Below are 15,499 nucleotides of genomic sequence, written 5' to 3' on the forward strand. Positions count from 1 at the left end.
CTGTATTACAATATTATTTGACTTTCTGCAGTATTAATATAATTGCTTTATGGCTTTAATTTTGTCTTGTTACTTGGCTTTGCAGAGACTTTCGACAGCAAACGATGAAATAGTAGAGGTTCTATTGTCCAAGCACCAGGTGCTGGCTGCCTTGCGATTCATCAGGGGTGTTGGAGGACATGACAGCATTTCTGCCCGCAAGTTCCTTGATGCAGCAAAGCAGGCAGATGACAACATGCTTTTTTATACCATATTCAGGTTCTTTGAACAAAGAAATCAGAGGCTACGAGGGAACCCTAACTTCACCCCAGGTAAAAGGATAGTTACATTAAAGAAAGTCAGACATTTTATACCATGTGGTCCACTTAGCAGTGGCTGCTGGTTCAGTCCTAGTTACTGAAGATTACCCTCACTTCCCTCCTTGAGCCAGACAACTATAATGTTTGTGCTAACATCTCCTGGTTTGACTGAAGGGGGCTGGAAATGGCATGCCCTTAATTAACAGGGTCAATGTTGGCTGTAAAAGCTATTGCATCTCTCCCTCTGAGAGCTTTCTGGGCCATGGTTCTAACTTGCAGCATGTACAGATACTCCAAGTAGTAGTGGTGGTCTGCCTTACCCCTATAATGTATAAAATCATTCCAGTTATAGATGAAGTGTCTAAGCTCTAGTAACAAGCACTTTATTAACCTTAACATGAGGTAAAGTTGTTTTCCAGCACTAGTCTTTAGTTTCAATGTAGAAGGCAGAGTAATGTCTTGATTAGTATCACAGCTGTGTGTGTTCACTAGAGCTCTTGAGCGTGTTAGCTTATTCCTGTTAAGCAGTTGGGCCTGACTAGGCTCTAGGTCTTGTCTACTACACTAGGAAAATGTGCTAAAGATTTCATTACCTTGCTGATTAGCGTGACCACCACCAAGTGCTAGAACTTCAACTTGCCCAGGCTACAGTAAAGTTACTTGTGGGGAGGAGGAGAAAACATTCCTAGTGTACACATTCCTGTAGTGCTAGTTGGCTCCTAACATTGGCAGGATTTAGGTTACTATGAGACTGATTCACACCAGCCTTTCATCAGGTGCTTAAAACCAGTGACAGTTTGCCTTAAGGCAAAGAATGAAGAGGCCTGAAAAGACAGATGTCATGACTTCTATTCACTACTTATAATTTAGCAGATAATTTTGTAACTTGAATCAGTGGCAGAAGTCAAGTCCTAAATGGGTGTCCCCATAAGTCAAAGAAATGAGTTAAACACTGTCCTTTTTATAAATTAACAGGCTGTTTTACCCACTATGGCTACACTGCAGCTGAGTGGGTGCCTCCCAACCCTAGTAGAGCACTGGACTAAAGATAGGTAGGGGTACATTGCCACATCAGCTCACCACCCAGGGCCTCAGGCACACTTGTACTGTAGCTTGAGTAGTGGTGATGCTCCACCTGTTTGACATCCCTTAAGACAGCAGCTACTGCTTAGAACTTCAGCAAAACATTCCCTGTATCCCATTCATGTGTTGCTTTCTTTGTCAGCACACACAGCCAAGTTACGTACGCATCAACATATAACAAACAGCTAAGTTTATTAGAAACATTTAAGTTAAGCTCTTCAGTGCCCTTCCCCCAATATCAAGTTTACAAAAGTGTGCATACAGAAGTTTTCAAAATAATTAGTTAAGTGAACAATCATCAACCTAAAGCTATTTGAAATTTAACTCCACTGCATAAAAAAATTGCCTTACACCATCCCTGCTGTCTCATTCCTCTTGTGTGAAGTCACTTGAACATGAGATGGAATTATGGATTAGTGAATAACAAAATTTTGGACTCATAAGGTAACACGCTCAACCTAAACCCAAAACAAAGTACTATCAGTTTCCATTTAACTGCTTTAATACTTCCCTTCCCAGTTATTGCAAAATGTGTGCTGCATGTGCCTCTAGCCTACTAGAACTATACCCAGATCTTGCAGATTTTACACAGTCTCACCAAGGTGAAAGCACCATTAAAAACAGAAGAAGCTGATGCAAATATCCACTTAAGGCTATTCAGCTGACAGGCCTTAAAATGGAAGTTCACTCTAAAAATAGTAGCTGCTTCTAATGAAAAAAGCTAAAAACATAAGTAAAGCAAAAACCACTTCCATGTAGGAAAAAGCTAAACACGACTATTGGTGCAGTTCATTTTGTTCTGAATTTGAATGTCACCCCAGCTGTCTTAGCACAAAATCCTATTACATTAGACCTAAACCTTTTGTCCTGTCTTGCAGGAGAACATTGTGAAGAACATGTCACCTTCTTCAAGCAGATTTTTGGAGAACAGGCTCTTATGAAGCCTACCACTTTCTGAAAGTGTACTGTTTTCATACAAAATGTATAATTTATTGCATTTAAGTAATGAGATTTTGAACTACAAATTTTATAATAAAGTATACATAGACCATTGTGGCAAATATTACTAAAAATATTACACAACCTCTAGAGTGATGGCTTGTTTTTCCCTAAAAATAGAGCCAAAAAGTTGCATTGAGTTGCATTTAAAAGTAGCATCAGTGGGTTGGCAGTCCATTCTCATACACACGTCACCTTGCTGGAAAAGGTTTTCAACTTGTTATATTTCTCAAAGAAAAAGATGCAGCCTCTTAAAATAGAGATCCTGTTAATACATCTAGTTTTAGTAATACTAGTCCATGAGTCACATGTAGCATTTCCTGAGATTGAAAGCTTTCAATGTCCAAAGCTGCTGTTCGCCTGTAGATGGATTGGTGCACAAGTTTAAACCAGTGGTTACAGTGTGATAGTCATAGAACATTGCTGCAGTTCAGTCTTATGCTGAATGGGGCTTAAGCCACAGTTCATGAAGTCCACTGAATACTGTTAAAAGGGCTAGAAGTAGAGGAGTCTCTCTCGTTCTGTACCTTTGTATCTTTCTTGTGCAGCACGAGCTTTAGCTTTATTTACTGATGGGCCTGAGTAAAAGAAAAGAGTTATATTCTGAAATCCTCCTTCAGTAATGTGGGTAGTATTGTCAGGCAAAACAGAACTGGTGCATTATCTACTTTCTAGCAAATGTTTCCTCTAAAGGAAATACAGCTTTCCTGAAAAGTATTCCTTTAAGTAGTTAAGATCTCCTCACTTAAACATTCCTTCTTAACACTAAAATCAATATGCCAAAACATTAACTTTGAGGATTAAATTATTTTGTATACAGCACAACTGCTAATGACCCACTACCGGTAATATACTTTCATAATACAAGTGATGTAGAAAAGCACAGAGTGGAGAGGTTTCCCTTTCTAAATGGGTGAAAGGGGGAAGCAGAATTAAGCGTTTTTCATTTAACAGCTGTTAACTTATGACACAGCTCTTTGTCAACATTTCTGTACTCACAGTGCAGTAGATGACGACTCACTTAAAGATGGAAAGGATACTGTACTGAGGGCTTGAGAAGGGAGACTCAGGCGACAAATCACTGAAATTGGTAGCACTCCAGGAATGCTACCAACAAGGTGTGCAACTATAGACTACTGAAAAGGGATGGAAAGTCTGATGTAAACAGCTCTACTTTAACACTACCAAATTACTACAAACTAAACGGTAAGTGGGTCACAATAGGTGATCCAATGTATCTGAAGTAACTATACCAGTTATCCCTAGCTGTTTAAAGACAGTTTATATAGGCATACAGTTGCTGACTCCTATCCTGAATGAAAGGGATAATTTGAAGGAGAGACTAATTTTAAAATCCATCTTTAGCAGTCAAGTGTATTCTTACCTATATAACTAAGCATAACAGGAAGAAATATTAATCCATGGGTAGCTCCAAGCACCACCATGGCTAGATACATCCTGAAGTAGAAGATCTGAAAGATGTGGGATTTGGAGAAGAACAACACTACAATTCCTCCAAATTTTGTCAGAGTGATGCCACTGAAAACCTAGTAATAGAAGAAGTTAAAAATAAGTGATTTCATACAAAATGACATGGTGTCCCGGAACTCGCTTATTCAATAGCAAACCAGTGAGAATGAATACATACCCCATTCTGCAAGTTTAAATATTGCAATATTCCTTGAAAGTACCATCATCCCTTATACGGCATAGAGCAGGGTTAAATCTAACTCAATAGAGCAGCAGTGGGCAAACTACAGGCCACATCTGGACTGTCTGACCTTTTAATCCGGCCCTCAAGCTCCTATCAGGGAGCAGGAGCTTGCCCTGCTCCACACAGCTCCCGGGAAGCAGCCAGCATGTTCCCCCCTCCAGCTCCTATGCATAGGGGGCTCCACACAGTGCCCCACCCCCAAGCTCTGCAGCTCCCATTGCCCAGGAACATGGCCAATGGGAGTGGTGCGGGTGGGAAGAGGCAGTGCCTGCAGACAGGGCAGCATGCAGAGTTGCCTGGCCGCACCTCCACAAAGAAGCCGGAGGGGGGATATGCCACTGCTTCTGGGAGCTGCTTGAGGTAAGCACTGCCCAGAGTCTGCACCCCTAAGCCCCCCCACATGCTGCAACCCCCACCCTGAGCCCCCTCCTGCCCTCCAAACAACTTAGTTCCAGCCCAGAGCCCCCCCCTGTACCCCAAATACCTATCCTCAGCCCCACCCTGGAGCCCCCTCCCTCACCCTGAACTCATTTCTGGACCAACCCCAGAGCCCGTACCCCAATTTCGTGAGCATTCATGGCCCACCATATAAGTTCCATGCCCAGATGTGGCCCTCGGGCCAAAAAGTTTGCCCACCCCTGCACTAGAGGAAGGATAGTAGGGATATAGCTAAAATAAGTATAATTCAAAAGAGGGTAGCATATAATCAAAAAAGGAAATGAGATCAAGTTAATCAGTCTACTAGGCGTCCCACTTGCTAAAGAATCCTCCATAACACTACACATCTCTCCCTGCCTTAGTAATTTCACTTTATATTTAGATGTTACAGAAACAAAAAACTAGAAGAGGGAATTTTGACTTGGCTTAAAGGTTTTCTAACCACCATTTCCCCTTCCAATGTGACATGGTGTGATCACCACAATAAGGTTCCATTTAATCATGACTTGGCCAGTTGATTCTAATCTAATTTTGAGCATCATGTGCTTTAATTATATTTAAGCCTCTACAGGCCCCTGCTCCCATTCAGGGAGCATCTTCCTTAGAAAAAAAGCAAGTCAAGGTAAACCAGAGGGGGATCCTAACAGGTGGAAAAACTGAAAATGGCCTTGTCTTCACTGAGATTTGAAGATGTGTTATTCTGTGGGGATTACTTCACTACAGGTTCTTAAATCAGGTTCGTTCTTAGATACTGCTCCCATCCACGCACAGACATCTGACCCAACTTCATTGATGTTTCCAACCCAGGCTAGCTGTCTCTCTCAAGCCCAAGTAAAGCTTGCAATCAGGCTGGTAACCTGCCCAGGTTGTAGTGAGGATACAGGATAAACCACTCTAGTGCCGTGGGGAAGGCATCAGAGGACAAATCCCTTAGAAATCTTCTGTCCTTCTGGGCATGCAAACACAATTCATTGGGAAAGTCACAGCAGCTCAGCTTACTGCAGCACTAAGAACCATACTCCCAGAAGTCCTAGTGACACACGTGGGGGAATGCAACACCTGCGAGGACACACACTCGGGTATTGCTGTGCAGTGTGGCTGAGCACCCAAGTAACTACAGAGACCCCAAAAAAGTATGTGTTAGCTAACAAATAGTCTATGCAAGCTTCACTCAGGCTTTAGCCTATACCCCAACTAATTTTGGTTGAAAGCACCAAAGGTTAACTACATTAAAGAGAGTCTAAGACAAGTCGAAGCTGAAACTGTTTGTGAAATTTGGAGTTCTATAATGCCTGCTGAACACCTGAGCCAATAAATTTACACAAGCATTTTTAAAATTACAGGCTATGCCCCTAACACTGAATAGTCAGATTTAAAAATGAATTTTAGACAGTTTTATAATCAATTTTAAGCATCACAATTTACAATCAAATCAAACCAATCAGTAGTTATAAACCTTATTTTCAGGCCTATAACAGAAATCTAAACTCATCTGGGGAATTGTGACTGATGCCATTATAACAGCAGGTTAACCATTGCAGAATGACACCCAATATAGGACAGGCAAAGCTGATCCTACAACCTAAGCATGTATTAAGTAGCAAGGTATTACTTGATTTAAGTTGCAGTGATGATAGGATGCACTGAACTTGAATTTAAGTCATTCTGTCTACACAGACAAAAGGAACATATTACTACAAAGGAACAAACACTTACAGAACTGCCCATGCGGGAGAGTGCTTCTTCTGCACGCTCTACTCTGGTACCCTTGGTACTAACAGTGAATGCTCTTGTGACGTGACTGCAGAACTCCACCGAGATACCACAGCTCTGAAAGAAAGAACAGGTCAGTTAATTTCTTGGCACCAAGCTTTCACTTCAGCCCCCATGTATTAAGCACCAAAGAGGCTATAAATTACTATCCACAATGCCAGTCTAGATATACAATTTGTCCTTTTTTTTTTTTTTTTTTTTAAGCTGGGATCGTGGAGATTTCAAGGCAAATTTTGAGAGGGGGTTCTGGTGACAAAACCATGCAGTTAATATGTAAAAAGCACCAGTGTATTGACCCTTAGGAAACTGGCTAGTGACTGGATCACTGGCTGTACTGCGGGGCGGAAAGAAACACACAACTGGTCTTGCTGTACAAACATTCTCTTATGTAACAAACTTTGACATTTTGATCCTGTGTTTTGATATCACTCCAAAAACAGGTTCAATATTTGCAGATAAAAACCCACTGAGACCTTATGTATATCTACATTGCATTATGAAAAATTCAAATGGAGATTGGTAAGTCTGCATTTATAAAGTCATTCAGAATTGTGCTCCTCACAAGCACTTTTTCCTTCTGAGGGTTACATAAGTGCATATCTTTTGCTTTTAAATCCTTCCTTCAGCTGTACATCTAATTTACTCCATCAGCAGCATTTTGTAGCATGGACAGGACATTAAGCATCAGAAAATGAGCTGTGTTTAAATATAGTTTTTGACTGTCTGGTTCTCACTTGCTTATAAGACACTCAAAGCCAAGAAGTTTTCATGAGGCCTTCATTAATTTGCTACCTATTTCTCTTACAACAGCCACTGTTTGGCACTAGGCCAATTGCTTTAAAGCAGGCTTGAAAAGAGCATCTCCTAACAGTCACCAGAAAGCAAACAAAACTGGAGCCTCAAAACACATGGTTAGAGTCCTGAAATGGTTCTCCAAGGCCTACCCTAGCTTTTTACTCATTCCCCTTCCATTGCACTACAACCTATATATTAGTGATGTTACTGTATGATTGGCCACAGCCACTTTTACCCTTGGATCAGCAGCTGTAGTGTTCCCAGTGTGCACAGATCTATTCTGCAGAGGCATCAGTTGGGTAAAACCTTAATCATCATGCAGGATTAATGGTGTAGAGACAGTATGGCATGTGCCTGCACACACAAGATCAGATCTAAATGATGTGATATGCAGCCTGCTTTTACTACTGCTACAATAGATGGAAGTTGCATCAGTTGTAATGGAATGATGGAAAAGTTAATGAAGATACAACCAAGCTCTGTTCTTCCCTGTGCATGCACACTGCCTGTAAAAGAGATGGGTTATACACCTCATCTCACTGTGCAATTACCTTTCTAACAGTATTTGTACATATGTGGGACTTTGCATTTCTAAAGCACAATATAAGAGATAGACCTATTCCGACAGCAGCGAAAAGGTTAAAGGCTGTGTCTACACTGCAGTTTACATCAGCATAATTTATGTTGCTCGAGGGTGTGAATAAGTCACCCCAAGCAACCTAAGTTACACTGACAGAAGTGCCAACGCAGACAGCGCTGTGTCTCCCGCTGACAGCTTCTGCGGCTCACGGGGGCTGGAGTAGTTAAGTCCACAGGCGCCTGCTTCAACTTTCCCCAGGGGTGCTCAACAGCTCCCGGCCCCCCAGCTCCAGGCACTCTACCCCTTTCCCAAGGCCCCACCCCTGCCCCTTCCCACCCAGTTCCACCTCCTCCTCCCTCCCAGTGCCTCCTGCACACTGCAGAACAGCTGATCCACAGCAGATGGGAGGCACTGGGGGGAAGGGAGAAAGTTGGCTGCCAGTGGGTGCTAAGCACCCGCTAATTTTTTTCCCCCGTGGGTGCTCCTGCCCTGGAGCATCCACGGAGTCAGCGCCTATGGTTAAGCCAACAGGAGAGCTCTCCTGCCAGCTTAGAGCAGATACATTAGAGAGTTTATAGTGGTGCACCACTGTAAACACTCTAGCGTAGCCATGCCCTTAGCAAGTTTTCTATACAAAAAACATATTATGTTACAATTGTCAGGATGTACAAAATAGCATGTACTGAAATCTGTGACTGGAGTTATGTACATTGCTTTTGCACTGAGAACATTACAGCCCCTTTAAACACACACACAAACACACATACCCCTTACCATAACAAGGTTAACCAGTGAAACAGCATTCAGGCTTATGCCCCAAAGCCACATTATTCCAAACATGTTGGCTAGTATCATAGCAATAGTAATGGATACCATCGCAGCAGCCCACACTTCAAAACCAAGCAGCACAGTCGTCACCAAGAATATTGATCCCAGGGACACGCAGAGGTTAAAGATGGTGTCATGCACAATTGTCAGATATTGTTCATAGAAGACGTAAAACACACTGTGGAAAAAAGAGAGACAGTCATTAGCCATTCATTTGGTTAGGTCACCAAGAATCATCTCCCAAATAGGTCTAAGTGTTTGAGTCATTGAGGTTTGTAGAAAACCCCTATCTATTCTTTTTCTTGACTAAGGGCTGCTCTACATTGAAAAAAAAGTTACATCAGCATAACTCTCTCTCTCAGGTGCATGAAAATCCACACCCTGAGAGATAGTTAAGATGACCTAACCCTGGGTGACAGCAGTAGGTCAACAGAAGAATTCTTCCATCAACCTAGCTACTGCCTCTCAGGGAGTTGGATTAGCTATAGCCACAGAAGAACCTCTTCCATCGCTGTATTAAGTGCCTACACTGAAGCACTGTAGCATTAAGTGAAAACAGCCATAGAGTAGTCAGAAGAACCAGACTAAAAAAAAAAAAAGTTTTTAATCCTGGGGAACTATTTTCTTAAGTGTTTTTTTTTTTTTAATTAGGAACAAGGCAGTAACAAAGAAGATATCAAATACAGATAATAGGCTAAACCTTAAAAAACTGAATTTCATGAAACATTAATATTGTTAAGGACATTCATATTCTTTAAAGCTTTTTTAAGGTGGAGAAAGTCAGAGGAATAAGTTTTACTGCAAGATATTGATTCTAATTTAGTTTCATCAGCTGTTTTGAAGAGATCTGAGGAGCAAGACATTTCTCTTCTGGGCATTTAAATGTTGGCTTTTTGTTTGTTTACAAACACAGGGAATTTAAAATGAGGGAAGATTCCTCATAGTTTAGAAAAAGCATCAGGGAAGAGGGTCAGGAAAGTGGACAGCAACAATTAGCAGCAAGAATTTAGAGCACTGAATCACTTGAACTTTTCCAAAGTTCAGTATACTAAGTATAAAACACCAAGGGGTTTTAAAGGATGGGGAATACCAGAAGGTAAAATGAAGAAATAGTGGCATCTAAGGAAAATCCTTAAGACCTGCACAAGTTCCTGAATGGCTGTTCAGCCTTCCACAGATACAGATAAGAAAAAGAAAAGCAGAGGACATATGGCTCAGAAGAGATGATGGTGCAAGAAGTAGAGAGAACTCCTGCAGACTGGAGAAGACCAACATTGTCTTTATTGTGGGGTAGAGTGGAAGAATCGCAGGCAGGAGTACTTTGGAAAGGGACTGGCTTCCAACAACATTGTATTAATTGTTTTGGTAGAACCCTTAACACAGAGGTTCTCAAACTGGGACCTAGAGACATATGCTGGTGGTCACGTGATGCTGGCTTTCTTTACGTCCAGCTGCTAAACCATAGTAAAAAGCAACTAAAATACTTTAAGATCCTTCCTCAGCTCTTAATACATACATCCAGCCAACATGCACTTTCTCAAGAACCCACGACTCCTGCCCAAAGTTACTATACACACATTCCTAGGGCAAAAAAATCCACACATACCTGTAAGGGAACACACGGTAATTCTTTTCTTTGATGCCCATGGTTTCAGTAATGTTATCTGCTATGATCCGTGCTTTTTTCATAGCATCAATGAAGTCAGCTGAGGTTTTTAGTACTGTATGGTAAGTCATAAAGTAAGTAGCTCCAACATCAGAGTTATTGTTTATGAAGCTGACAGCAGAGCTATATGCAGCATGGCCTCTGTAAATGAAGTGCAACTGTATTACTTCATGGTCAAGCAACAACAGGATCAACCACCCTCATTTTGATGCCAAGAATCAGGATTTCTCAATGTAAAGACAAATAGCAGAAGAATCCAACGATCTGCAAATTCTTACGATACAAAACACAGGTTCTACAGCGTTATCAGAAAATATTCTGAAAGTACAAAATAGCACCCCCACAAAAGATGACTTATGTTGTTGATCACTTACGTAGGATGTTCCAGACAAGATAACTAGGACAAAAGAAAATCTGATACTTACAACTTTGCCTCAAAGGAGCACAGCAGGATTTGCTGTTTTTAAAGTGGCCTATGTTTCAGTATGTTTTTAAATTAAAATGCAAGTGTGCCCACAGCGGCTTGGATGATGAGTATACATTTCATAAACAAGTGTCACTGCTGGATCCTATTTCACCTGCTAATTTTCAACAGAGATTAAACTGATTCAGTCTATAGGCACTTACCCTTTTCCACATTTAGGATTAGGATTATCGGACAAGAACATTGGCAAAAATTTCATGAAGTCTCCACCCTGAGGCCTTTGCTTGCCTTCTTTAGTCAGTGGACGGCAACGCATGCACGATACATCAACAACTGAAAAAAACAAAAAGCAGGAAAAAAAAAAGCACTCAATGTCAGCCAGACAGCAAAGCTACATCTATAGGACGCTGTAGTATACTCAGTTTCACCTCAGTGACCCGAAGGGCTCATCCATCCCTAAAAGAACTACTTCTTTCACTGCTAGAGAAGGTAGCTCTTTAAAATGTCTCTCTCTCTCTAGCCAGAGAGAAGACCCAAAATACAGAGCTAAGTCCTATATTTTCTGCATCAAATACACCCATTTCTTCGTGCTTGGGATTGCTGTTACATTAGATAAGGCTAGTCCAATACAAAGACTAACGAATAGTGTTGCCAATCTCTGTGTTCTGTATTCAGTACTGTACAACAGATCCCAATACACAAGGCACAGTGTGAGCAATTTTCAAAACATGAGGGCAATAAACTGCTGATTGCATTATCTGGAGCAATGCTTCTCAAAGCTGGTCCACCGCTTGTTCAGGGAAAGCGCATCCCTCGGCCTGCGCCACTTCCTGCAGCCCCTATTGGCCTGGGGCTACGAACTGCAGCCAGCGGGAGCCACAATCAGCTGAACCTGCGGATGCGGCAGGTAAACAAACCGGCCCAGATGGCCAGGGGCTTTCCCTGAACAAGCGGTGGTCCGGCTTTGAGAAGCATTGATCTAGAGCTCATAAGGATCAAAGTGGTCCATAAGCCAATTAGTTATTTTGGGAACAGTATTATCCAAAAGGGCATCTTCAAAGAATGCAGCATTTTAACATTTAAATTGCATTAAATTTAGTCTCCTTCCAGAAATGGCAATAAATTCCAGAATGGGAAAGTATTTTAAAGAAGTACATCTCAGCCAATTTAAAAACAAACAACAACAACAAAAAAAAGGGTTGCACAAAGCAGGTTGAACACCGTGATATTAAAAGAAGAGGGTAGATTCAAGTCCTTATTTAGAAGAAAATGTATTTAATCATATTTTAAAAAGCTTTTCAAAGCAACACTGGAAACATGAAAAAGAAAATGCAGAGTACCTGAAGCATTGCAGAACTGTCCAGTAGTGTTGTAGACTCTGCAGCAAGATGACTGTGGTTTAACCCAATCAAAATAATCATCAATCCATGAAGAAGGTGGAAAGCCTATTCTTGTGCTGAAACATAACAAAAATAGATACCAATAGATGGTTCAAGAGACGCACAACCTTAATTATGGTATTTCCTAAAAAACCTTCAATTTCACAACTTAGTGTTCTTTTAACATAGGAAATTGCATACAAACTAGGTTTTAAAAAAACCAAACTGAACAAAAAAAATTCCATCATTCTGACATCGACACCCACAGGGTTCAACATCAGGATTGGAACTTTAGATCCACAACACAGACGTCTGCCACTTGAGCCAATGGGAGTAGTGGGCTCTCTGATGTGGACCAGCACTAGAGGGGCAATGAGAAATTTTGCTGGTGGGTTTCACAGATCTTTGCTGACAGCAGACGAACGGTGAGATACAGGAATCTTGGGTCCCATTTCAGGCTCTGGGAGGGGAATGTGTTCTAGGGGTACCTAGTGTGCTCTGCCCCTGTCCCTGTGCTCTCTTCTCGCCCTCCAACTCTAGCTCCTCATGCCAGTCCCTGTCTCACCCACTCCAGACTCCTCACCCCAGTCCCCTAGTTCAAGGCTCCCTATTCAAACCCCAGTCTCCCCACCTCTGCTGGACTCATCTGATCTCAGTCTCTCCCCCCCAGTACCAGTTTCTTTGCCCAGCCAGTCCTGTCTCTCCCCTGCCCGCAAGCTCCCAGTCCCAATCAACTCCCTCCAGCACACGCCAAATCAGTGGTTCTCCACCAGGGGTACATACCCGTGGGGATATGCAGAGGTCTTCCAGGGGGTATTTCAACTAATCTAGATCAGTGTTTCTTAACCCAAGGGGGCCACAGAACAGGTCTGGGGAAGGGGTCGCAAGTGCAGGGGGCATGGGGCCCCGCAAAGCTAAGGTACATGCTTAAGCCCCAGGCAGCAGGGCTCAGGCTTCAGACTCCTGAAAGGGGTACAGTAATCTGGAAAGGTTGACAGCCACTATCTCTTGTCCACTCTGCATTTGAGTCAGACCACTTCTTCCTGCACACTGCCTAGGCACCAGCAGATGAATCATCTAGAGCACAGGAGAAAGATTCCTCTCTCTCTCCGCTCCTGAGCCCAGCATCACATTACAGGGAAAGTCCTGCTCAGCCCCTGCAGTCACAACCTGGAGCATGCCAAGTACAGATGGGATCTTTGGAGAATTTAAGCTGTCAAGCTCTAACAAGTCTAACTTGTTAGAGCATGTCTTAACTAAGATTTTTCGAATTTTTATAACTTGGCCAAATGCGGGTAGTTTTTTCATGGGAACAGCAAGAGAGCATATCCCTGACACCAAAGAAAACGCCTCATAAAATTTCAAGTCCCTGATCCAAAGAATGGAAGCACTATAATTGTAGTGTTTTTTAAAAAACACATGTAAAATGAAGTATTTTCCCCCAGTCTTGTTCTGGAAAACTGCTGAACCATTTTTGCTAAAGCTTTCCAAGAAGCTCAGTACAAGGCAGAATCCCAGCATGGAAAGTTTCAGCCCAAGCATTTGGCAAACTTATAAGCAACTGAAACAGGTGGTGTTCCTTGTAATAAGACATTGTGACATTGCACTCCATGTTTTATGGAAATATGCTTATGAGCGTGAATATAATGTAACTGGAATATGCTTCATGCAAAAGGTCTCTCTTGTAAGGTATCATTACAAAGCTTATAATCTACCGAGTGTGTTCATCCTATTTGTATGAATGTATCATTCTTCTATCTGAAGCTAGAAATATGAAGTATAACACTGCGGTCCTATTGTAATTATGCAAAGTGTGGGCCATTAATGGTGGTTCAGAATCTTGATGGCTCCCATTGACTAGGGCAATTAATTGTGGATGGTTTATTTACCTACAAGCCTTCCTGCGTGTCTGGGGGCCAGCCTGTGGGTAATGAAGATTGAGGTCTTAGAGTGACATGTGACCATGTCACCTGGTAATGAAATCCATCTTAAATCTGGTACTTTTCCATTTAGAAGGAGGGGTGGGGACCCAGAGAGACAAAAGATTCCCACCTTGTGCCAAAGCTATTAAAGGGGGTGGAAGAGAACAAAGAAGGTTGCCAGTCATAAGAACACCCATTTTCCACCTAAGATGTCTGCTGGAACTAACAAGGACTTTACTGGGGAAAGGATTGGGCCCAGACTAGGAAGGAGTCTAGTCTGTGAAAAAAGCTTATGGGAACATCTCTGAGGGTGAGATTTTACCTGTAAACAGTTTCTTAATGTATTAGGCTTAGACTTGCATGTTTTGCTTTATGACTTACTTTCTTCTGTCTGTTGTTACGTGAAACCACTTAAATCCAACTTTTTATACTTAATAAAATCACTTTTTATTAAACCCAGAGTAAGTGATTAATACCTGGGGGAGCAAACAGCTGTGCATCTCGCTATCAGAGTTATAGAGGGCAGACAATTTATGAGTTTTCCCTTTAAAATGGATTTATTTGGGGTTTGGATCCCACTGGGAGCTGGGTGTCTGGGTGCTGGAGATAGGTGACCTGCTGAGCAGTTTTTGGTTGAAGTCTGCAGCTTTAGGCGCATGGACTAGACCTGGGTCTGTGTTGCAGCAGGCTAGCGTGTCTGGCTCAACAAGGCAGGGCTCTGGAGTCCCAGGCTGGCAGGGAAAATGGGCTCAGAGGTAAATTCAGCATGTCAGGTGACAGTCCCAAGGGGGATCTCTGTGACTGAACCCGTCACAGACATGCTGGGCAACTTTAGCTATACTACTTGCTCTAGAGATCAGTAGGAGAAAAATGCTGCACTTACTAGCTGTCAATTTCTGCTGCAGTGAAGACTTGCTGCACAAGTGAATTGTTATTACATCCCACTCCACCACACACCATGTTCTGTCCCTCCAAAGAGGTGTAGTTGTGCCCTTCTTCAAGGACAAAATACACCGGAGGACCAGCATGCAGGTATTTGCTGAGATAATTGAAGTAATCCATTACATAGGAGTCCTTAAAAAAAACAAACGAGTTAAATCTCTGAAACAGCTCAGTCTGTTGATGTTTCCAATCCGTACAGTACAGACCCATTTACGCGCGGTAGCTCCATGCCTCCCAGTGCTACCTATTTAACACGCGAGACTCGTTAACACACGGTACAGGAACTTGCTATGTAGCACTACAAATGTGCACACTAACTCACTGACACAGAAATTCATGGGAAGTGCAGAGTGGAAACGTTTTGTACGTCTTTACTGCTGACGGGTGGGGGAAGGGGCAGCAACGCTAAAGCACTGCCAAAGACCCTGCAGCGCTTTAAGGTCCCTGCCCCTTCCCCCCCCCCCCCCTCGGCCGCCAATGCGCGCACACGCGGGCGGGGGACGGGACCTTAAAGCACTGCCCCAGGGCCGGAGCAGCAGCGACATCTGGAGTCCCAGGCTCTTTAAATCCCCATGAGAGCCCTGGGCAGCACAGACCAGGCAGCCTGGAAGGGCTGGCTGGGGGATGCTGACCCCTAGCCCCACCCCTTCTGCCCAA

General features: G+C 42.7%; 2 protein-coding genes across 4 annotated transcripts in view; one reads left to right on the forward strand and one right to left on the reverse strand.

Moving 5' to 3' along the window:
• Window positions 1-14,355, forward strand: part of RMC1 (regulator of MON1-CCZ1) — a 41,067-nt gene extending 26,712 nt beyond the window's left edge. The window contains exons 19-23 of one of the 3 annotated variants that reach the window (XM_039522352.1): window positions 77-311; window positions 2,261-3,587; window positions 6,211-6,379; window positions 6,747-6,825; window positions 13,992-14,355. In XM_039522352.1, coding sequence (XP_039378286.1) covers window positions 77-311; window positions 2,261-2,340 — 315 coding nt within the window. In that variant the 3' untranslated portion in view covers window positions 2,341-3,587; window positions 6,211-6,379; window positions 6,747-6,825; window positions 13,992-14,355. Of the gene's footprint in view, window positions 1-76; window positions 312-2,260; window positions 3,588-6,210; window positions 6,380-6,746; window positions 6,826-13,991 lie in introns of those variants that run through there. The other 2 variants (XM_039522354.1, XM_039522355.1) reach the window with 2 other exon arrangements.
• NPC1 (NPC intracellular cholesterol transporter 1) overlaps window positions 1,553-15,499 on the reverse strand; it is a 54,680-nt gene continuing 40,733 nt past the window's right edge. Inside the window, exons 18-25 of the mRNA XM_039522351.1 lie at window positions 14,784-14,974; window positions 11,940-12,055; window positions 10,803-10,932; window positions 10,116-10,316; window positions 8,456-8,687; window positions 6,250-6,363; window positions 3,766-3,928; window positions 1,553-2,959 (exon numbers count right to left, since the gene is read on the reverse strand). Coding sequence (XP_039378285.1) covers window positions 2,877-2,959; window positions 3,766-3,928; window positions 6,250-6,363; window positions 8,456-8,687; window positions 10,116-10,316; window positions 10,803-10,932; window positions 11,940-12,055; window positions 14,784-14,974 — 1,230 coding nt within the window. The 3' untranslated portion in view covers window positions 1,553-2,876. The remainder of the gene's footprint in view (window positions 2,960-3,765; window positions 3,929-6,249; window positions 6,364-8,455; window positions 8,688-10,115; window positions 10,317-10,802; window positions 10,933-11,939; window positions 12,056-14,783; window positions 14,975-15,499) is intronic.

Source organism: Mauremys reevesii, linkage group 2 (genome assembly GCF_016161935.1).
Source record: "Mauremys reevesii isolate NIE-2019 linkage group 2, ASM1616193v1, whole genome shotgun sequence".
NCBI classification, from domain to species: Eukaryota; Metazoa; Chordata; order Testudines; family Geoemydidae; genus Mauremys; species Mauremys reevesii.